Genomic DNA, 25,512 nt, shown 5'->3' on the forward strand with positions numbered 1-25,512 from the left:
CCATGATTATCCATGATTTGTGATAATTTATTTCTCGATGTGGGTCTCCATATAAAGCAAATGAGTGAATAATTGCAATACTTATCGTACGTTGTCTTATTTCATTCATAATTGGTATCCAAGGTCTCATGTTACTAATAATAATAATCGGTTCAATCGATTCATTTAAATGGTATGATACATACAATAAAGTAAAAACAGAAAACTAATAAACTATCTATCAAAAGGCAGAGTTTGCTAAAAGTTCAAAGCATTGATGGTGTCTGCCGCAGTAGCAGACGAAACTTTTGGTACAAGATCCAATCGACCACGGTCTACCAACCCGGATTTTGTTTATATTCTAGAATGTCAAAATCTTTGTAGGCAAAAAGAAAAATTGAAGAAACATATTATCCTCTAATAATAGAACAAATTTGATATCTTGTAGCAAGTTGATTTTTTAATTTTCAAGAGTGAGATCTAGTTTTTTTATATATTTTGACGATATATTTATATAGATTCAATAATCAATAATACAACTCTCACTTTGTTTGAACTTAACAACAAATAAGTAATAATTGCACAAAGAAACTTTCCCTCGGTTATCTCAAAATCGCGATTTTGTTCCATCCTTTTCATAAAAAAGGGCGTATGCTTCTCCACTCACAGGCGATTTTGGTTAAATTTGTGACACGTGTAAATCGTTGTATTTGTGCCACGCGCCAGTATACGGGTGTCTGCAGTATGCTGTATAATGCCCTATGTAAGTAGTCCCGCTGTGATTTAAAAATGCATATAGATTATAACAACAAGGAACCACATTTTCTGCTGCAAAATTGTCCATATCCAATCCTTCTATAGGAAATTCGATGACATCATTCAATTTGCATCTAAATCTTTCCGTTGAAGAGAATCTTTTTAAATGAATTTCTGAAATATGAGGAAACTTGTGAATTGATAGGGACTTTGTACATTTTCTCCTTTCCTTGCATTTCGAACACGTTGGTTTTTCATATCCATCTAAAGTTTCTTCTCTTGTAAACGAATCCAGGCATTGTCACAAACTCAATTGGTCAGTTCTTTGTGGTATGGAGAGAGACAAATCCCAGATACCCATGAATCGAGGAGCAAAACTTTGAGTCTGATTTTTTAAGGAGGCTGTATTTACAACTCTATCAAATGATTCTTCTGACCACAACTCCTTGATGACTTCTGCAAACGCTTTGATAAATGCACCCCCCATACTAGAAATACTAGTATTGATATCTTTCATGAATTCATCCTTTTTCAAATATTCCAATAAACATTTGTTTCAAGTTCGTATTTAATAGCTATATTTTTTCAGATAAATAGTTACATTCTTCAAATTGTCAATCCTACAATAATTTAAACAACAATCATTAAAAGGAAAACATATTTTAGCAGGACATAGAACATAATATTTGAGCTATAAAGACAATTTTGGAAACAAAATGTTTTTTTTTCAAAAAATAATTTAAAGAAAAGAATCTTTAGAGTGTTTATTTAGATCACCAAATCTGACCCCTTTAGACTCTTTTTTTTAGATGAATATCACCGTTTACAGTTAATCTATTCGGTTATTGTATTGGTATCTTAGTTATTAGGGTCCAACTTTTATTCAGTTAATTATGAGAAATATATTATATTTTTTATTAACTTAGAAGTAGCTACCATGTTTGTGGAAGCCCTTTTCCATAAGTAGAACAATAAATATTTGAAATATTGAATTGGTAACCTCGGAACCCAAGCGACTGAATTTCAAAATTGTTTTTCCGAAAATTGAAAAAATTAAAAACGTAACGGAGGATTACTACTCCTTTCAAGTATTTTGGTTTAACGTCACTGTCATGCCTCGTGTCCACTTACACGTAACTTGCTAAAGTTTTTTCACCAAGTACTTGCCGGCGTGTCTACACTGTAGTCTAATTGTTTTGAAATTTATTGCTGCAAATTACTCTAGCAAGTTCGTTTGCTTGAGTAACGTGTACACACACTTCCAGAAAAATGTCGTCTCAGCAAGTGGCTGCTGCTGTTGTAACATATATTCATTTAAAAACAAATATAGGAAAAGGAAAATGACAAAAAGCGTAGAAAAATTTGGGTCAGAAAATGGATTCAGCGAAGATCTACGTTAGGCATACATGAGAAGCTGCTCTCTGAATTGAGAACGGAAGATCCTCAGCAGTTAAATTTTTTTTACGTATGTCTGCGGAAGATTTTGATTTTTTGCTGAATTTGGCGAAAGAAAAAATATATAAAAAAGATACCAAAATGCGAGAAGCTATATGAAGCTAATATGAATATTGAAGAATCAAAAAATTCCCACGTGCTTTTATACAGTTCATTTGTCCCCTGTCCACTCTTTTTCTTTTGAATTTTTCTCCACCCCTGATTTAGTTGTGTTCTCAAGTTATGTAGCTTGCGCTGAATTTCATGTTCAGATGTGTTGAATAGTTCTGCAAATTTTTTAAATGCGCCTTGTTTTTTTACTCCATTTTTAAAATCTTTGCAATGTACATTCCATATTTTTGGGTATATTTCAAAATTTTCAATTAGCAGAAGAGTGTCTTCTCTATTCGAAACACGTCGTTCCTCCATTTTTGTGAAAAAATCAGAATTTCAATTCAGAGTCGAAAAAAAATAAAAGTTTAAAATATTTCACAAAATCTCACAACTTGCTACAAATATTTCGAAATAATAAAGTGCAAAGTAATTTGCTTAGATTAGCCGTGTACACTATAAGCTCTAACAAGTCGACAAGTACTTGGCCCGAGAGTAAACTTTCAGCAAACTTCCTCTAGCGCTGCTGTTTACACGCATTGCAAGTGACTTGTGAGAAGTACTCTAGGCAAATTTAATTGCTAGTGGACATGAGGCTTCACAATGTTACGTCTGTATTTATTTAATTGCGCAAAATATAACTTAACACTATACATTAATTGCTTCTCAAAATTATTTCAGTATTTCGCTTGTACACTCATCGCTTCATTTTGGAAATAATCATCGGAATGATCTCCGACCAGATCTCAGGACTGATTAGCCTAATTTCCAAAACGGCCGTAATATACACCGTCTCTTCAGAAAATTACAGAATTTTCATTTTTCACAAAAAGAGTTTCATTTATTCATCAATTTTCATTTTGTCCCCTTAAAAGTAGTTTTCCTCAGATATAATACACTGCCAGCGATTGTTCCAATTCTCGAAGCAGTTCTGATAAGCACTTTTTGGTATGTCAACAGATATGTGAACAGGAAAAAGTCGCAGGGAGCCAAATCTAGTGAATACGGTGGTTTAGGTATGATTACGCTGTTGTTTTTCGCCAAAAAATTACGAACAAGCAATGACGAGTGAGCAAGTGCAGTATCGTGATGCCAAAGCCATGAATTATTTTTCGACACTACCTCCATGAGTCGTCAACCAGTTTTGACCCTTTTAAGCAAATCTTGATCGTCGTTGACGTCATTACTTGTGAACATTTTTCTGACTCAGAGTACAATCACCGTATGTCACTGTCAACATTTCTTAAGTGTTTTTGTGCACTTAGTTCCATATTTTACACAAAATTGATGCAAATTCTTTGATCCATTTTTTTCGATGGCGGAAAATCGCCTAACACGCAAAACACTTCAAACTTGTATGCCTCTCATCTACAAAGTTGACATGCTAAACAGCTGAAACTGTGAACATATGTTTGAGCCGAGTGTACCAACATGAAAAATGTACATAGCCCGCGAAATTTGAATATTCACTTTATTTTTTTGAAGAGCCCACGTATACCATTTTCGGCCGTTTGGAAAAAAATACTCGAATTCTCATTTATTAGTGAATATTGATACTTTTGATGATGATCTAACATTACGTCGGATCTCTACGCTCAGTAGCGTTTCATTGGAGGCTTAACAATATACGTATCACAGAGGGTCAAATTGGATGATTACTCATGGTCTTCCCTAAAAGAAACAATTTCAGGTGTACCGCAGGGAAGTATTTTAGGACCCTTGATGTTTTTAGAGTTTATTTTTGACCACCCCACTTTCTCATCACATTGTCAATTACATCTATACGCAGATGATATACAGTTATATTTGTCTTCTCATAACACCGATACATCAGAAAGTTGCGTGGCCAATATAAAACACAGATTTGCACAACACATTCCTATACTCGGAGAATTATGGACTGAAAATCAATCCAAATAAAACTTTGTCCTTATGCTTAGGGTATCAAAGACAAATAGTAGAAATTCAGTGTAACTTTAGGCTCACTCTCGATAACGCAGACATTGACTGGGTTGACAGTGCTAAAAATATTGGCGTAACCATAGAATAGCTCTTTGTCTTTTCATGAACATGTGACAAACATTTTCAAAGTATCATTCTTCAAACTCAAATCCTTCTACAAATTCAAGTATCAGTTATCAGAAGAAATGAAACTCAGGTTAGTTAAAACTCTTATTTACCCCCGTATAGAGTAATGTTGTTCGGTGTATTATAGTTTTTTGCCGCAATATAACAAGCAGAAGTTACAACGTATACAAAATGCTTGCAAGCGATTCGTATGATGTATACCATATGGTGAACATGTCACACCAGTTTTGTTAAAAATGAAGGAGCTGAATATGAGGTACAGAGTCCAATATTTGATAAAAATTTTTTTGTTTAAGTTGCTTCAAACTAAAACAACTAGTTATTTATATAGTTTATTAAGCAGGAATTCTGACATACTTATGGTCAATTTGAGAATTAACTCATTCAACATACCTAGGCTCCGTACTTCCAAATTTCAAGGATGTTTTTCTTATATAGCCCCTTCTTATCTGAATGAAATTTTACCCCTTTTAAATCGTAATATTCAGCAATTTAAAAAATAAATAAAATCACAGATGCCTACTGCCCAGTGCTAATTTAAAAAAATTTAAATTCAATGTATGGTAGTGTAATGAAATTGTTAAATTGACCAAAATAATGTTGAGAATTTTAAGAGTTATTCGCAACTATATGATCTATTATTTTTTTGTCTTCTCTATCATTGTTATTATAGTAAATAAGTATTTTTATAATTATTTTCTTACACTCACTGTATAAGGGGTGGAAGACAGCCTTTGGCTAACCCATTACCTTTTATGTATAAATGTATTTTTTATGCATAATAAACGATATTATTATTATATTATAGCGAAACCCGTGTTGTAGTTTTGTAAACTATTCAGTGAAAATATCGCAATAAAGTGTTACCTGAATACGTTTTGGATTTTCATCAAGTATCGGCCAATTCTATCCGTTTTTCTCTTAATCTATGAACGATAACTCTCATAATTCGAAACTTGTGCGAGCTAAGGACCAACGAGGTCTTAACTTTTAACGTGTGACTCCTAGCATTCATAAATACATTACACATTTGTAAAAATCGGTTGGGTTTGTCATTTTTTTTTAACAAATTGGGCATTTTGGACAAAAATTGTAGTAAACACTTTTGGGTCAGTATTTTCCTTTCATGAAAGTTCATTGATGAATAAATTATGAGTCTATTATTAAGACATACGGTTATTTGATACAAATATTCATTCGTCTAAGGCCTTTTGTGTTTTCAACAGGTAGCCTTGTTTATTCACTGCGACGTCGACGTGACTGAATTAATGAGCTTGCACGTGGAAACGTGTCTTTCGATAGAAAATGAACGAATTGTATTCAATGGGTGCAGAGGTAACGAAATTGATTAATAATTTATAGAATGACGTGCGCGTGAAATTGACGTCTTGAAAATTAATTGTGAACAACGATGCTGAAGCTATCCCAATGTCATTTAATCTTGATTGAGGAGTTTGAGAAAAATATCTCGTTTTACTGATATGATTAAAAAAATGAAAAAAAACAAAACTTTTTAGATTTTTTCGAAAATTCTATGAAATGGTATTTGTCATCATATCTGTTTTTAAAATCTGTTTTTCCGTTAAGTAGCTGTCGCACCCCTACGAACGACAACTCTCAAAAGTCGAAACTTGTGCGAGCTAATGACTAACGAGGTTTTACCTTTTTACGTGTGATTCCTAGAACTTAGGTACAAACGAGAAGAGAAGAAAGGGTGAAAACGGTCAAATATTGATGAAAACTATTAGAGAGAATGTTTAGACCAAACACTGATATTTTTTTCGGGTACAAACTAAAAAAGAAATCTCTCTTAAACGATACTTTTGTCTAAGAATATTGAATTGCAAAGAAATCATTTTTGAAACCAGGGTTTCCGGCGAAAATAGTCAACAACTTTTTATTAATTTTCATTATGGTTGAAAATAAGTTGACCCATATTTTCTAATTAAGACCCGGTACTTGATTAAAATTAATAACACTATTAATTTCATTAACGATACAAGTAATCATGGAATTACTAGGATGCTGTGTACGAAACTGCTACTTTCAACTGAAGGACGAATTCTTTATACGCAAGATGAGGGACTGCCAATGGAATCACCACTTTCACCAGTTTTAGCCAATGTATATATATATATATATATATATATATATATATATATATATATATATATATATATATAACGGATGAACGGGTGTTCATCCGTTGTGTACAATTCGATAGTCGACGTTTCGCCATCATCTCAGATGGCGACTCACATTATCTCTTATGTCGACAGAAGACTCTCCACACAATAGACAATCTGTGACACTACCTTATGTCAAAGGTGTGACCGACAAAATCGGGAGAATACTAAGACGTAAAAACATCCGGACAACCTACAAACCGCACAAAACGATATCCAGTTGGCTGCCCAGACCGAAAGAGAGAATTTCCATAGAAAACCAAGGAGTATATAGCATCACATGCGAGGACTGTGGTCAACAATATATCGGTCAGACCAACAGACGTATATCTGCCAGAACCCAGGAGCACAAAAACTCGATAAGAACAAAACAAACCTCCTCTTCCCTCTTTCAACACCATCTACAAATGGGTCACAAGATTAATTTTGAGTCCACAAAACAGATAGCACAGGTGCAAAACCCAAGAATTCGACAAATCAGGGAAGCTATCGAAATAGAAAAGCAAGGCCTCATCAACAAAAGGGATGACTCACTAAACATCCCAAGGATTTGGAAAACAATAATTAAAAACAACCACCAAAGACAACCACAAATTGATAATGAACCATCGCAGGTAGGAGAACCGCCAGAAGCCATTAACAACCCTCAGGTAGAAATATAGGTAGGAGAACCGCCAAAAGCCATCAACAACCCTCACGTGGAAAAACAGGTAACAAATCCATACAACTTACGCAAGCGAAGCCATATAAAAACACCACAAGAAGAACCTAACATCAGTTACACCTCTCGAAGCGAAGCAGTAACTCGTGCCATCTGAGATGGCATCATCAAGACATTATCAAGGCATTATGGAGTGGTTTGAAACTCTAGCCATTGAAGAAGCCTACAGGAAGCTCCGACACCTTCATAATATGGGACCGTGGGAATGTGGAACTAGACACGTTCCTGAAGCACATCAAAAATGTCAGTCCTTCCATCACTTTCACAATGGAGAAGGAAGTCCACAACGAATTGCCATTCTTAGACGTATTGGTGAAGAAGACCGACACTAAATGGGAAACATCTGTATATCTAAAAATCCACTCACACGGGACATTATCTGAACCAGGAATCCAACCACCATCAATCGACTAAGAGAGGAATCATCAAGACTCTACTAGACCGTGCTTTCGGGCTCTGTGATATAAAGGAAGGTATCGAAAAGGAACTAGGAATCATCAAAAATGACCTTCAACGGAATGGTTACTCCAAAGTGATGATGGAACAGGCTTTAGCTAGAAGACAGCAAGAGCTCCACAAGGAAGAGGCGCCGCCATCAGAGGCGCCTACATCAGAGGATTGTCGGAAAAGATAAGAAGGATTGGGTCCAAGTATAACACCTGTTTCAGATCTGGGAACACTATCCGTAGCAGCCTCACGAAAACCAGACCACCAAACGCGGACTGCGATTCCAAGAATTGCATTTACCAGATACCCTTCGAGTGCGGGAAATCATACATCGGTGAAACTAAGAGGCCTTTTGAAGTTCGCATTGCCGAGCACAAGAAACACACACAGCGAGGAGAAACCAGCAAATCCGGAATAGCAAAGCTTGTTTGGACTCATCAACAGAACATCAAGTGGGCTCAAGCTGAAATCATCCACAAGGAGGAACACTGGTTTATGAGAGAATTCAAAGAAGCCGCATACATGTTGTCCAACAACGCATCTAGTCAAGCTAGCGTAGAGATGCGTTACATATGGAAATCTCTAATTAAGCGAAACACGACCAACTCCTGCCATACGGTCAGCTCCCGCTAAAACCAATGAAGCGGGGAGAGGAAAGAGGGGATAGAGGAAAGCACTCAAATGACCTATAAATAGTCATCTCTAGGAGGAATTAGTCTATCATCACCCGGAGACGATTGTTGATACCAAGAATCGAAATGTCGTGAAGTAACTTGGTTTCTTATTAATAATTTTAAATTTTCAGCTCGTTTTGATAGTTCGATTTTTTTTGTTGTTGCTTTTTTGTTGCTTCCATTGTAATTTCAGTTTTTTGCTTAATGAAATTGTTATTTTTCAGCTAATCTTTTTAATTTCTTACAGATTCTTTCAGGGATTTCAAATCAATTCATATCATATTATACAATGGAAGACCGAACTAATGAAATGCACCATGAGCACATTTTTGACATAACTCGCTTAGTTTTTATGCTGGGAATTTTCATGAAAGACATAAATAAAGGTTTTTTTCAAGCACTATAAAAAGTTTTATGAATTTCCCTCGAAAAATGCAAAATTTGACAAAAATAACTAAATGCTTTCGAGGAGAAGTCTTCCTTGATACCACTATTTCCTCCTCCACATTCTCCACTATCTCAGTGGCCGTAATTCACGTTGGGAAGACAATAATTACGACCACCAAATCTCGAAGTCCATTAACTTTCATAGACATAGACAAAGTATACCGTAACGTAGCTGCGAGGAATTTGTTCACAGGCACTTTGTATATATCGCAGTGCTTCTCTTCCTGTAACGGTGCATTATAAATTAAAATTATGATCACGATTGGCAGAAGGGGCCGCCAACGCAAAACTTTTTGAAGCACGAAAACACGATTTTTTTTCCGCCCACACGTTTCGGAAAGAGGGCGGAATTTATGTGCGACTTTTGAATTTTCATTGAATTCGGCAGTATAATGTTTGTTTTTCTTCTGTATGGAAAATTTCAGGGTGAAACGTCCGCTTACGTGTGCAATACTGAGTAATGGTTTCACAATAACACAATTCTTCATGTGAATATTCGAATTCCGTTTTGAACAATTGGAATTTAAGAGAAATTTAGAATCAAATTCATCAGAAGATAATGTTTTGACATTGCATCCATTCAAGTACTAAAAAACGACTATATTTCAAGTGAAACCAGTGTTTTGTATTTATTTACTGTATATTGGCCAAACAGGGAGAACATTTTCCCAAAGAATTAAAGCACATAGAAGTAGTTTTGTAAATATAAAGACCAATTCCACATTTGCAAACCACCTTTCGGCAAAAGGACATGAATTCAATCATGAATGCGACGTGTTACGACATAAGCACAGGTAATTTAATTCATTACAAACTTAGGTAAAAATCAGGTACTTCAATTGTATGTACTTCAAATTGTAAAATTAGGTATATTAAGCATTGAATATAGTTAGAAAAGAGAAGCCAGAAGAAGCGTTTTTGCATTTTTGTAAAATTGTTTAGTGAAAATCTCACAATAAAGTATTTTTTGAATACGTTAGTTATGAATTTTCATCATATTGGCCAATTCATCATATAATATTGCTCAAGATGGAAAACCTAATTTATAATTTCCAGGTAAATTAGTCTAGATCACAAGTCGAAATTCTTGTTCAATAGATATTAAGGCCCTAAAAATGGGAGCTGTATATCGCAGAAAAATATAGTTTGATGATTTTACAGCTCACACAAAATTATAATTATTATTAACAAATTAAATCGAAATAAAATTTCGAAATATTCATCTCTCCCAACGAGCTACACCGTAGGTTCTGCCTGTCGGAAAATGGCGTGGTATTAGCTGGGTAAGCAGTTGCTTTCCGGCAGACATTAACCAGAACTTACGGTGTAGGTAGTTAGGAGAGATCAATATTTCGAGATTTTTTTCAAGTGAGGTATCTATTTCTCCTGGATACGATCTTCAGACACGGTTTATTCCACGCTTGGAGCTCTGTTCACGAGATGGAGCTGTTACTAGTTAACAATCTTTCTCTTAGACGAAGGTTTCATGCATGTAGTTGAGCCGCGTTGAAATTAATCGAGTCCCAGGCACTTTGGTGTTTGATTAGGATCTTTCCTGCACTGATGAATGGTAATACTTCGAAACCGGCATGTAACTTATCTACTCGACTGATTTCAGCATGGTTCTGCTACTGGATGAACGAATAACATCTGAGAATCGCACAAACCGAAGATTTATGCCTCTATCCTTCCAAACTATTCAAATTACAAATAAATGAGAAAGTCACATCAGAATTATTCTCGTTATTATTATATTTGAATTCCTATATCTATACAGTACTTTTGTTTCAGCACTTTGGTTCCTTGGAAAATTCTCAAACAAGAATTGAATAAAATCCATCCTATCGGGTCCGGTCTGGAAGCGCTAGCTCTGAAATCCACCATCGACCTGACTTGTAATGATTACATATCAAATTTTGAATTTGATGTCTTCACAAGGTGAGTCGATATTATTAATAAGTGAAGTGTTAAAGTGAATAGGAGATGGTAACGAATATATTATTGACGCGTCCAGGAGGAGGGTCGGAATTGCAGCCCTCCAGACCTCAACCTCATTTACAGATTCGGTAAATTCACGTTAACATACTAGGTGGGCTGAAAAATTCGTGGACTTAAACACAGGTGGCGATACTAGCATCAAATCCATATGATTTTTAGTTAACCCTAACCTTCAAAAGACACGTGTACAAATTTCACAGATGTCAGATTATTATTTTGTGGGATACAACATTTTTAAAAAAAGTGTTGTTTCATTAAGACAAAATTGCAGGAATTTGGCTCCGAATTGCTTTCGCATCCACCGTATTCTCCAGATCTGGCCTCCATCGACTTTTCTATGTTCTCAGACCTCAAGTGAATACACGCTGGAAATTACTTCAACGAGGGTTACGCATTTTATTTGAGAACACCTTTGAAAGATTTTTTTCGTTTTCCATGTCTCCAATAATACGTGAAAATATAAAGAACTCCCGAAAATATAATATTCATCGACTATCTTGAAAAGGAAAAAACCATCAGCAGCGACTATTACATAGCGTTATTGGAGCGGTTGAGGGACGAAATCGCAACCCTATCAGAAGAAAAAGAAAGTACTGTTTCATTGAGACAATGCACCATGTCACAAATCAATGAAAACATTGTCAAAATTGCATGAATTGAGCTACGAATTGCTTCCGCATCCACCGTATTCTCCAGATCTGGCCTCCATCGACTTTTTTATGTTCTCAGACCTCAAGTGAATGCTCGCTGAAAATTACTTCAACGAGGTTTACGAATTTTGAGAACCCCTTTGAAAGATTTTTTCGTTTTCCATGTCTCCAATAATACGTGAAAAAATAAGAAACTCCCGAAGGTAGGAGATATAATTGAAAAAATATCAATAGAAAGTGTTGTAGGTTATACACAGATATGTAATCATTGAACAGAGAAGTAACGTGGAAACAGACAAGTTTCAAAAATATTTTTCCCACAAGGAGGAAAAGGTAAAACACGACCCAGTAGGAACAGGAAAACTTTTAGTCCGACAATTGAAAAAAATCAGTCAAGAACAACGAATCATCTTTCAAAATACATATCATGAAATTATGGAAACAAATAGGCAAGTCTGGTGTAAAATAAAACCAAGTAGGGCTAGTTAAGCGAGTTGAGCAGCATCTCATAAAGACTGAAGCCTTCATCATTAGATGTCCTTTCGTCATTGGACTATCCAGCCAATGCCTAGTCAGGAGAGTACTAGTTCTGGCACTGCAGGCGTAGACAATGGAAATTCTCCAGAATACTCCAAAGATTGGTGTGAAAGGATCGTAGCTAAGTAATGAGTCGAAATCACAACCACAGGAGACTGCCGAAGTGCGCGGATAATATCGAAAGATTAGTCAATTTGACCTACTCCCAAACCCCAGATTGAAGCACAGGCCTTTATCAATGGTTTGAAGATACTTCAGAAGTTTTTATTCCAAACATTCGTTATGGAATTGAATCAGATATCATTCACGGGATTCCTATCAAATATACTCAATGAAAGGTAAAATTTTACTTGCATTGAACCCTGTCATCCCCACTCATACACATCGATGTTTCGCATTGAGACGCCTTAGGGCTGGCTCTTGAACACCTGGACGGCAAGAAGATTTATGGACTTCTGGCAGAATCTTCCAGGATTGGCTCACTCCAAGGTGTTTATTCACCCTTCGAAGCTTGATACCAAACAGTTGTTGGTGTATAATAGAGATGAGCTAGGATGTCTAACAGGCCTTCACACAGGTCACTATCATTTGAAGCATCATATGCAGAGACTCGGACTGTCGGAAGACAGTATGTGTCGCCTCTGTTTGGAAAATGATGAAACAGCAGAGCACATACTTTGTGCCTGCCCCGCTGGGGTCCGAATCAGGTTTTTAGATGGTGAGCGTACACCATCTGACCTGAAAGACCACTCACCATACAAATTAATCGGCTTCGTTAAGAAGCTGGGTTTATTTGGTCGAGTGTGAATAGGTGTGAGCCACAATAAACCCTTGCGGGTTGCGGTGGAGGGTCGAATAGACCCACTCACTTTGGACCTAACCTAGCCTAGAGCTCTTCAGTACCAATCTGGATAACATCATAAGAAAAGAAAATAGAAGGCAAAACTTCATTTTCCGAAAATAACCTGTTCCTGGAAACTTTTTCTTCTTGTTTGATTGATTGATAGCACTTTATTTCCAACAGGCATTCACCCAATTACAGGAAATGTACAAAGGTGTTGATGAAAATATATGCAAAACAGTATAATTAGTTTTAAAAAAAATTGCTACAACTAAAAGAAAAATAAGTAGAAATAGAAATATATCACAAGAAGCGAAAAGAAAAAGTGATGACAGTTAAAAGGTTCTAGTGAGAATACATTTTAAAATAAAACTTGGAGAACTGTGATTAATATCGCACATATCACATATTGAATTATAGTTGTTACAAAGTATTGACACTGGTGCTTTCAAACTGTTATTTGTTCTGACAAGATCACAGTAAAATGTCCTTTGGTATCTGGAATTGAGGCGTGGGGTGCGGAAGTTGATCATTTGTAAAAGAAGGGCACACGAGATCCTATTGTTTAGCAGTTTGTGAAGAAAGGAGATTGTGACAAAAAGTTGTCGTGTATTCAGAGATATTACAACAAATTGATTCAGAAGGATAGAATAGTCGGTTCCCCTCTGAGGATATATTCATGTGACCTTGAAAGACAGATATTTTAAATTGGATACCATATTAACACGCCGTATTCTAGTTTAGACCTCACATATGCATTAAACAGTGATATAATCGTATTAACATTCTTGAATGTTCAAACGTAAATGGTTCTTGGAACACCAGTCGAATACTAAATCGATTTCATTTTGTAAAATCAAGCAGTCTTCATAATTTTCAATTACTTCGTATAGCTTTAGATCATCAGCGTAAAGAAGTTTTGGGCAGTTCATCAATGAAAAGCAGAAATAAAAGAGGCCCCAAGTTCGAGCCTTGTGGTACCTGTGAGCTAGGTGTGTACAAAGGGGACTGAAAACCTTCATGTTCTACGTATTGCTGTTTGTCAAAGAGATAGCTTGTGAAAAGATCAATTAAACTTCCAGAAAAGCCAAACGATGATAGTCGCTGAATGAGGATGTAAAAATCAATTTGGTCAAACGCGTTTTGCATGTCCGTATAAACTACGTCAACTTGTTGCTTTTGGTCTAAAGCATCTGAAACATGTGAAAGGCATGCAAGATTGGTCACACATGACTTTTGTTCCACGAACCCATGTTGATCGTCCGATATTATATTTCTGATCGAGTTATAGATAAAACCGTATAGAATTATTTCGAAAAGTTTCGAGAAATTGCTTAATATAGAAGTAGACCTGTAATTTTTTATAACAGTTGCTTCCTCTTTCTTTAAGATAGGTCATACTCGTGCTGTTTTCCAAATCTCCGGAAACGTAGATGTTTTCAGTGAAAGGTTGAAGATATGTAGCAAAGGGCTGAAAGTGACTTCTATGCATGATCTACACATCTTTGTTGAAAATTTATTTTTATCTTGTTTTCTTTCTTTCGTTAGATGTTTTAAATACTCCTGTTGGTATAAAGATGGTATAAAGTAGAAAGCCAGAACCTATCTTTTCCAAAAACTAATCTCTCCAAAAAGTATACCCCCTTCAATGTAAGAAATACTCCTTCTTTTCTTAATTTTTGAAATTGTACAACTTTTGATGCCACTGTCACCGCAGAACTCTCATATTAAAATGTTCATTTTACTACGAAGATTACCAGCCATGTATCTAGTTATATAGTTTGACATTTGATATTATACATAAGCTTTATGCGATGTTTCAATAACATCTGCATCCTATCGATGACCTTCATTGAAGTACTTCAACTTCATCTTATATTTTCCAATCAAAATAAATAATATCCTGACGTCTACTCGCCTGGAGATCCGCTTATTTATTGATTCACAATATAATTAGGGAATAATTATTCCTCTTTTACGTTCCAACCGTCTAGAAAAACAAATTCCCAGAGAAATGCTATTGAGCATTACCATATTCAAGAAATCAGTTGTGTATAATTTTTCACGCTGATGAGAGTGTCTGTGATTTAGATAATACAGGATGTTGCTTATGCGGAGTGCGTACACTCTGGCCGGATAGATAAGAAAAATGAGGATGTCGGTTTGGACATAAAACCATGCATGTATGGTAACGTTCGGGTTTTTCATGCAGATGAATAATTGATAGTATTTTGTTATGCCATAGACGCCACGATGCCACTCGACTTGATCGGCCTCGGCATTTAATACAATGCATTTGTGCATAATAATAAATGTCAGGTTTTTCCAGCATATAAGGACTTTTTTCACGGAATTAGTAGAATTCTTTTCAGTTATTTTATTGGGTCTAATCAAATTCACTAGTAACTGTAACTTATTTATCAACCCTTTTTTTGATATTTTTATCTTTTCAGATATAAAAATTGCAACGGGGAACTTCATACTGGTGTAGTATGGGCAAACTTTTAAATTCAAAGTATGTGTCGCAAAGAAAAATGTTGTATTAATCAGCAACTTGTCGTATTTAATAATTTTGTCTATCGAAAAAAGAGCTAAGAAATTGTACTACCGTAGGCATGGGTGACAGGGGGTTGCCCTCCATAGGGGTTTCGTCCCTGCTTTTATGTAACCTTGTAATGACCGAGTTACTCGATATTCTAGACCATATTGGGCTCAAAAAAAGGGACATGCAGACGACTTAGTCATCCTAGTGTAGGGCAAATATAAATAACTAGTTTTTGTCCGCGTAGAATTTGGTTTGTCGCATTAAGTTTCGTGACTGACCATCTCAAACAAATAGTTACAATATTTTTTTATCAACCCAAAACTTCAGGTTTCCAACTTCAAAATTGACGAAACTCAATACAATCTTTGTACCCCTATTTTCCCTCTTGGGAGGTGGAAATTCCTGATTCCCTTTCTTGATGCTTATTTACGCTATACAAAGAACTTTCCTGCATTCTTACTTTTCAATTTCAACAAAATGACTCGAAAAAAATGTAGCGTATCCTGAAACAAAATAAAATAATTTTAGATAAGGAGAAAAGTTTTCCAGATTTTCTGAAAAGTGTTGATGAGGTCAATGATTTTTTTGTTAATTCTATAACAATGATAGAACCTCCACCAAACTTACTTGAATACAAAACTAACTGTTCAACTACCTCAAAATTCTGTTTTAAAGAAGTGAGTGATCTTTTTGTTTTCCAAACAATAAGTGATATTAAAACAAATGCAACTGGTTGTGATAATTTGAATATAATGCATATAAAACTATGTTGTCCGCATATTGTTGAGAATATTACTCACATAATAAACGTTTGCCTAATTGAAAATGTTTTTCCTAAGATGTGGGGCAGTGCTGTTGTGAAAGTGTTACAAAAAAAATACTCCCATTGAGTTTAAAGACTTACGACCCATTAGTGTACTTCCGGCTGTATCTAAAATACTAGAGAAAGCCATAGAAGTACAACTATTGGAACACATTTCAGAATTCAACATTTTACCGTCGGTTCAGTCTGGGTTTCGGAAGGGATTCAGTTTGCACTACAACATTGCTGCATATTGTAGATGACATTGTCAGAGCTTCAGATAGAGCACATTGTACAGCTCTAGTACTTATTGACTTCAGCAGAGCCTTTGACACTATAAACCACGATTTATTGATATCAATTTTACCTTACGTTGGTCTGTCAACTGCAGCTATCACCTTGCTTGCCAATTATCTTAATGGAAGAAGTCAAAGAGTTACATTTGATGGAACTTTTTCATCTCCCCAATCTCTTCAACGCGGAGTGTCACAAGGCTCTATACTTGGGCCGATCCTGTTTACACTTTATTTCTCCAATCTTATCAAAAATTTGAATCACTGCAAGGTGCACTTTTATGCGGATGACACCCAAATTTATTTTAGTTTCCCCCTATAGAAGTAAATGATTCTTGCATGATACTTAATAAAGACTTGGATAATTTTTATAGGGCTGCAACAGAACACTGTTTGCTCCTATACTCTCAAATGTTCTATTATTTGGACCAAAGTCCCAACGATCTAATATTTTAGAGCACCTAAACATATCAATCAATGGCGTGAATATCGAGTTGGTGGAAGAAGCGAAAAATCTTGGAGTCATCCTTGACCACACTCTCAGATTCGAAAAGAACTTGAATAACTTAATACAACGTGCATATTCTTCTTTAAAATTGATATATGGAGTTAGGCAGTATCTTCCTCTAAAATTGAAATTAGTATTATGTGAAGCACTAGTTTTATCACATTTTAACTATGCTAATACTGTCTATGGACCACATTTGAGTGAGCAGTATAAACGTAAAATTAAAAAAGTACAAAACTCGTGCTTGAGACTTATTTATGGAATAAGACGTTCTCAGATAATTTTTCATGAGCTCAAAGATGCTTATTGGTTAAATATGAATAACAGAATAATCTTGCATGCCGCCAACCTATTCCATAAAATTATTCTTACCAGAAATCCTGCTTATCTTCATAGAAAAATGTATTTTCATAACGTCAATATCAGGTTCAGGGGAACACTTACTCCACCTTCTTTTAAAACTGAATTTTTCTGCAGGTGTTTCAGTTATCAAATATGCCATGTGATGAATGACCTTCCCCTCGAATTACGTACAGCTGGGTTCCAAAAATTCAATTATAATTTATTTAGCCATTTATTCAATACACGTCAGAACTTTCAGAACTTCACATCGTTTTGCTCCTACTTCTGTAAACTTTCTTGCCGTAGTGTGGACAAATTTGTATATTTTTCCTTTGTTTTTGTATTATTTAAAGAAAATTCAATAGAGAGTTATTTTTTAGAGTTAAGTGGAAGAACAGTTCAGTTGTTGAATTTATTCAGGAACTGAACTGAACTTCGCCCTTTATTTTCAAAAATTTTCTGTTGGTGTGTTTCCTCAATCTTGTTTTTCTTTCACATATTTTTTGAAAATAATAAAGACGATTATTATTATTATTACTATTATTATATTTCAAGATTCTAGGTTCAGTAGCTTCGGCTGTACGTTAATAAAAGAGTGTCAGTCAATCAATAGGTACCCACTTATACAATATTAAATAGCATCAGCAAAATAAACTGAAAGGATTAGAATGAAATACATTGGCATTCCTACTAATCCCATTTGTTTAACTATTTGTTTAAAATAGTCTGTCACGAAAGTTGATGTGACAAACCAAATTTTACGCGGTCGAAACCGCGGTCAACAACTAGTAATTTATACTTTTACTTTAAAAATACAGTAACTGAAGAAATATGCCAACTGCACTAAGTAATAAATAGTGTAACAATTTAATAAATTAACTGTCTTAAACAAATTTATTTCCAACAATATTTCACTAATAACAAACTAATTTATTTATTACAACAATTAGCAACTAACACTGAATTCATTTCCACTATTTGAATTTCTTGTAGCCGCTCGATTCACTTTCTGAACTGCCCTCTTGGGTCGGGAAGAGGGGCTTATATCGGTAATGGCCCTTTTCAGAATTCTGAAGTCGGTTCGGTACTAGAATTTTACCGGCAATTCCCGACTGCATTCTTTTGAGGAGAGGTCATGTATTTATTCGATGAGTCGGATGGTATATCGGTCTGGGGCGGCTTCAGATTCATTACAATAGCTTCGAGAATCTAATTATATTGCCTATAAAGAAATTTCGCAAAACTGAATGGTATAAATTGGTGTCCAATTATATATATGTCTGTACAAACAGGCTTTGCCTTTTTCCTAGTGTCTCTGTCCTGATGTTTTGATGTATCATACCCAATAAAACAAAGTAAAGTTAAGAAGCCTAAAAACTCATGGATAACTAACGATGTTGTTCAAAAAAGAAAATGCTTAAGAGAAATGTTCTATCTGATCACCAGTTATGAAGAAATCGATGCCCAAAGCATGCTTACATATTAAATAAGATTGAGAGAACATAAAAGAACAATCAAACAGAATAAAATTAACTATTTTTCTAAAAAAATTGGGAATGCAGCCAACAAAACGAAGAGACATGGAAAATAGCGAACTAGGATAACCAATGCATTTTGATGCTGGGGAGGGGGGCATTACTTTAAACTATAATTCAAACTCAGTTGGGAATGCGCAAAATACATCGGAATTATTTGCTCAGTACTTCTCAAACACTGCTACATCTATCATAGCCACCAACTTTGGACAGAATTCAACCCTACCCTGCACCAGTAGTACGAATGTCAGTATTCAACACTCCTTTGATAACAGCCCAATATTAGAATCTGAAATATATGACGCTCACAGATCAATAAAAAATAAGGCGTCGGTCGACAGGTATTGATGAAATATCAATAATTACAGTTAAAGATATAATCAGTGCTATAATTGATCCACTTACCTTTTTGATGAACCAATATTTCATTCAAGGGTACTTCCTAAAGGAATTTAAAAAAGCTTTGGTAATTCCCCTATTTAAAAAAGGAAATTGTGTTGAGATTGATAACTATAGACAGATCTCTCTACTATGCTCGTTCTCAAAATTGTATGAGGAAATTGTAGCCTCCAGAATAAGAGAATACGTAGAAATCAACAACATATTATGTAACAACCAGCATGGTTTCAGAAAAAATCGTTTCATGGAAAAATCCTCTTATCACTGCCTCAGCAACATATATTCCAACTTGGACGCTGGTAACTTTGTTATAAGTGTATTCTTAGACTTGTCAAAGGCATTCGACTCTGTGTCATGAAATTTTCTGTCTAATAAGTTGATTATATTTGTATAGATTTTTATATTAGTATAGATAGTATAGATAGATATAGGTTCGTATGCAGGAGCCTCTGAATATCACAATATGTACCGATGAAGAAGGGCTGGACATAAGCCAGCGAAATCGACCATAGTAGCATTCATCAAGAGGATCTCTTAAACTTCGAAGAAATATGTGTAAAATCTATTTTCCGGTTTTTTTGGCCGTGGTCTGCAAGTTTTTATGATTGACGTTTCGTCTACTATTGCGCTAGACATTATCAAAAGCGGTGTGGTAACGGTTGAAGTGTTCGAGTTGTTCTCAACGCAGAAACTACTTCGACCGTTACCTCATCGCCTTTGATAATGTCTACAGTAGTAGTAGGCGAAACGTCAGGCATAGAAACCTGCATAACACGGCCAAAAAACCCCGGAAAACAGCTTTGACACAGTTATCTCCGGCCGTGAAAGGTTATACTCTTCGAGGAAATCATCTATTTTTTGATACACTCGTCTTCACAAAGTTTTGTCTTAGCAAGTTTTTTTTTCATATACTTCAACCAAAATGTTGGAAGTTTCTTTGTGTCCAGAAATTCGATGTGATTTTTCCAAAGCAATTCCATCATTTTCTAGTATCTTAGATATTTCTTCCACGATTCTAATAGCCGTCGAATCGTCACCGGATATTATTTCTTCAACATATTGTTACTCCTAAGTTGTGATCTACTCGAATAATTTCAGCATGGTCTTACTGCTGGATAAACGAGAAACATATGCCAGATATATCTTGCATAAATGTATGTCAAATATAATTCAATATCCATCGTGGTATTACCCGGGGAAGTAGTTGTTTTCCGGCAGGCGTTTACACTAGAACCTACGGTGTAGGTAGTTGGGAGGGATGAATATTTCGATATTTTATTTCGATTTTTTTTTTTATTAAAAATATAACAACAACGTACAGTTCAACATAGTTAAGACACTATAAATATAAAATATGTTGTTATTCTCCCTAATCAGCATAAATGCTGGTCTCGGGATTCACAAACATTCAACATGACAAGTGAAACACAAAAACTAGTAAACCACTACAAAGCTCATAGTATCAACGTATCCATGTGCCTCGAGGCTCAGATGTTCTTTTAAACTATTGATGAATGAACTATAGCCCGGCAACTCACGTATATGAAAGGTAATTCATTGAAGACTTTTATAGTCTGTGTAAAAGGATTGATTTCGATACAGTATTCAAACTTACTTAGATAATAAATTCATACAAACTCCCTATCAAAAAAAATATAATCTAAAGATATTATCAATAAAAAAATATTATTCAGTGAGTTAATGTTTAAATGACAAAAACTTATAAATTGCAATCAATCTTCACTACTATATTATCTTCACTTTCACAATAAATTCATATAATTTTTTGTACATCCAACATTTTTTTTTGAGAATTATAATTATCTAATACAAATCGTGAAATTATAAAACAACAACAAAAATTAATTGGCACTCCGGGGCGACTTCATTGATTTCAGTGGCGCATTTGCTTTTTCAGCTGCAGAAAAACCCGAAAAAAGCTGCAGCACCACAACATCTGCAGATCTTGAACTGTCAATGTCCTCTCTCTCTCTCATAAAACAAAATGTAGGGTGTTTCCAGAGCCTCCAGTAAATTCAATACATCGCCAGAACACTTAGTGACACGACTATCGTCAAACTTAAACCAGTCCGTTTCGTCTTTGACCAAGGCGTAATAATGACCAGATTCAACACCAGAACCACAGTGAACAATGACTGCATGAAGATTATAATAGTGATCTGCTAGATTGAAGTGTTCATGTATTTCGAACCTTCGTAACAGTTTGGTGCTTCCGTCCGAGGTTGAGTCATATTTGAAGATCATCAGTGTTATTATTAGATTGACTGGTGCCTCAGCTATACTTGTTTTTCTTATAACAGTCAGTTAGTTTGGCGCATGTTTGGCAATACAGTCGATCATCACCTGTTAAAAGTTCCATTTTCAGGTGATTTAACAATAAGCTTTGCACGGACTGGTTATTAGTCATATTAGGAAACGCTAGTTGGAGTTCCAGAAATTCACATACGTTTTTGATACCTCTTGAAGATTTGCTACAAAATAAACAAGTAAAGATTTTTTCTGCAAAATATTTACAAACACAAGACGAGATGGACTGTACAAAATTATTCAATCCAGAGCGGTCAGGAGTATTGATTCTGCTACTGTTTTCCTCACGAAGAGTATTCAACAAGAACTCCAAGAATTTGGAACAATCCTCTTGTTGTCCTAACGAGTATCTAGTGGACTTCAAAGACTCCAGGAAATCGGTTGGAGGTTGTATACATAAATTTATGCAAATTCATGTATACGACTTTCGGTAACACTTTCATAAATATAATAATTTATTTGCATATTGACTATTTCACCATACTATATTTTAATTCATATTCTTCATTGCCCTAACAATATTGTGTTCTCTTACACCAGAATCATGAAAACATCGTCTTTGACAATGTTCAGTTACATTTATTTTATGCCAAACGATTCAGTTTTATCCACTCATTATTATTTTCTACTGATCTCGTTACCAATTTTTTTCAGGTTGTTTCAACCTTGGGCTACCCTCCTCAGCAACTGGAAGATACTGGCCGTTACTCATCATGGTTATGTGGCATTCTTGACGTATGATGAAGTGAAGGCACGTCTTCAGAAGTACATCAATAAGGCAGGAAGTTATGTGTTCAGGTTGTCGTGCACCAGATTGGGGCAATGGGCAATAGGCTACGTAACGCCAGACGGCGAAATTCTGCAAACCATACCGCAAAATAAAAGTCTGATACAAGCTCTCTTGGATGGATATCGAGAAGGATTGTAAGTGATTTCTTTAGATGATCTGGATAGGCTTGTTTCAATTTTGCCCCTTCACCATTTAGTCTGTAACCTCTGTGAATATCATTATTTATTATACTCCTAACTACTAAAAATTGTTTTTGTCAGTACTTTTCAAGAATGTGTTCACAATGGAGGAAGTATTTCGCTTTTTAATACCTCAAGTTGAAGAAAATCATATTTTCAATCCTTCACCAGAATTCATCCAATCATTTTCATCTCGTGTAATGCCAGAAATTGTATCGATAATGACTTATTCAATTATAAAACTTATTGGGGTTATAAATTTTGGAAAATATATCTTCTCATCCTCTGAAAGCAAACTTTGAAATTAATAGAACTTTTCATTCAAATCTGACTTAAAACGACTTTTTATCTTTCATAACAACCAAGTTGCATTGTTTTATCAACTGGAAAAGTAGTTTTCTGTTGAGTATTCATCAAGCATTGCACTGTATGTCAATTGAAATTTTAAGTTTTAGCTAAAATTCAGTAACAGTCTTTTTTTTTCAATAATAGTTGCTTCTTTTTGACATATTGCAGAATTCATTATTTTATATCATTCTATTTGAACTCTGTAAATCCAACAAACAAAGTAACCCAAACAATGATAGATGCGTGATCAAAGCATAATCAACACGCACATTAGAATGAATGAGCCTTTTTATGCTGGCCAATCAGATTTAACTGCAATCGGCTGGCGAAATGCATTCAGATATATCACTAAAGGGTCGGAGTGGTCAGTTACGTTTTAATGCCTGTGGTGTGTACATATGCGGTATTTTAATGTTTGAAATTTTTAAATTGTCAAGTACTGATGCTACTGAAGAAACTGCTAATTTGTGTCCCTACACTCCATCTAAAGAATGTTCCTATACCCAGCCGCATATTATTATTTAAAAAATCGGTGGTTACTTAGTGCGACTCCGTAGAAGCAGCCTTGTCTGGGAGATCAGGTGCACTATGCATGATAATCTTTTGGAGAACGCTGTTGGTTAAATGGACAGATTATATATAATTTCATCATTTATGAAATCCTAGAAGATAGTAAGCAGTACAAGAGATATTTTTGCATATTCGCCAATTATGTTGTAGTTAATCTAGATCTCGATTCTGATAATTCACATTGTTACTATTAATCTGGAGATAGGTCAGGAAACATTATTAGAACATATTCAAGAAACTAAGCAGGTAGTTAACTAAAGCAGTCATTGTAAACAAATCATTTACATAAATATAGTGAATGTAAGTACTAGAATGTAATGATTCATAAAAATTTCTGATATCCTGGCTTTGTGTGAAACCACAAAAACGCTAACAATTTCTGATAATATTCCATGCAGTGATTGAGAATATTTCCTTTCAAGATCAGACCATAAGTTGCTTTGAGCTTTTTGTTTCTTTCTAATTGAAATTCACATATTTTTAAGAGATGATATATTTCTATTCTAATTGAAAATTGAATGTAGAACAGTATGTATAATTTACTGTTAAGCCTAATATCCAAGCAAACTTCATATTCAATAGGTAAATAGGTAAGAGGAATGTTTCTCTTAATTTTTTTCTTGATGTACAATTGGATATTTAATAAACACTTCATGGCTTTCATGATAACATTCGTTTCTCATTTCGTTCATTTGCATATATAGGGCCTTCCAACAGTAACTTCCGAACTTTGACAATTAATAACGGCCATCTTGTTGAAGCTACATCTGTCAAATTAGTTGTCATTTATTCAATTTGTTTTTCCAAATCTCCCATTTTACGGTCGCCATAATCGTCTTACCGAGAGGACTATTTGCATTGTGGTGGATGAATTTGAGTCCTCTGGTTCAGTAAACGATTGACCAACACTTATACGTCGACGGAACGCAAGATCTTCCATCACCGTTTTCTGTGAGAGTGTGCAGGACAATCCGAGGCAGTCGATTTCGCGACGCTCACAAGAGCTCGGCCTTTCGCAGACCACAACTTGGCGGATTCTGCGTCACGACTTGGACCTGCACCCATACAAAATACAGCTGACTAGAAACTGACAATTTATAAATAGTTTCAATATCTAATAATTGATTATACATTTTATTGATTTATTTCACAATTTTTATGACGGCTTAATCGTAAAAATATTAGCTGAACCTCAAATAAGTACTAAATATAATATTGTTGGACAGGCTATTAAACAAGTATATCCTCACATCAAAGATAGTACGAACACTTTCAAAACACTATCATATACAGGAATGGAAAAGGAAAAGATAAGTAGACTACTAACCTAACAGAACATCAACATAGCATACAAGACACCCCTAGTAGACATATGAGAAACAGCAAATCAGGTGACTATAAGCTAAAATGTGGCTCTTGTCCAAAAATTTATATTGGAAGAACATCTAGAAATTTCATAACCAGAATCTCTGACCATGAAAAAAGTTTCGAATCAACAACCACGATTCTACATAAACTACAATGTTCTACATAAAGAAAATGAAGGACAAAAATGAAACCTGCTGGTGGAATCCCTAAAATTTTCTATTGAATAATTTATCTTTGCTTCCGATATTTTATCTGTATTCAGACATGCAAGATTGTAGACCGTTTCACTGCAGATTTTCTTTGGGAGATTTTCGACGTTATAATGTAGTTTTTAATTGTGGTACTATTTTGAAATATCAAAGAGAATCACGAAATACTTTGATTATTTCAGCTATCTCTACCCCGATGGCAGATCAGTCAACCCTGATCTATCATGGGCTGTCCAGCCTAGTCAAGAAGACCATATTGCTGTTACTCAGGAGCAGTACGAGTTATACTGTGAGATGGGTAGTACATTCCAACTATGTAAAATTTGTGCCGAAAACGACAAAGATGTACGCATTGAACCTTGTCAGCACCTGTTATGCACACCTTGCCTCACGGCCTGGCAAGCGGTAAGTATAATTTGCTATAAGT

At 35.1% G+C, this 25,512-nt stretch overlaps 1 protein-coding gene across 1 annotated transcript in view; it reads left to right on the top strand.

The window, feature by feature from the left end:
* Positions 1-25,512, top strand: part of Cbl (E3 ubiquitin-protein ligase CBL) — a 74,589-nt gene that overhangs the window by 33,321 nt on the left and 15,756 nt on the right. The window contains exons 2-4 of the mRNA XM_074171983.1: positions 10,635-10,781; positions 22,276-22,545; positions 25,268-25,490. Coding sequence (XP_074028084.1) covers positions 10,635-10,781; positions 22,276-22,545; positions 25,268-25,490 — 640 coding nt within the window. The remainder of the gene's footprint in view (positions 1-10,634; positions 10,782-22,275; positions 22,546-25,267; positions 25,491-25,512) is intronic.

This window comes from Leptinotarsa decemlineata, unplaced genomic scaffold, assembly GCF_025532065.1.
Source record: "Leptinotarsa decemlineata unplaced genomic scaffold, Ldec_3_MD MMD2_tig00000035_RagTag_RagTag, whole genome shotgun sequence".
Lineage (NCBI taxonomy): Eukaryota > Metazoa > Arthropoda > Insecta > Coleoptera > Chrysomelidae > Leptinotarsa > Leptinotarsa decemlineata.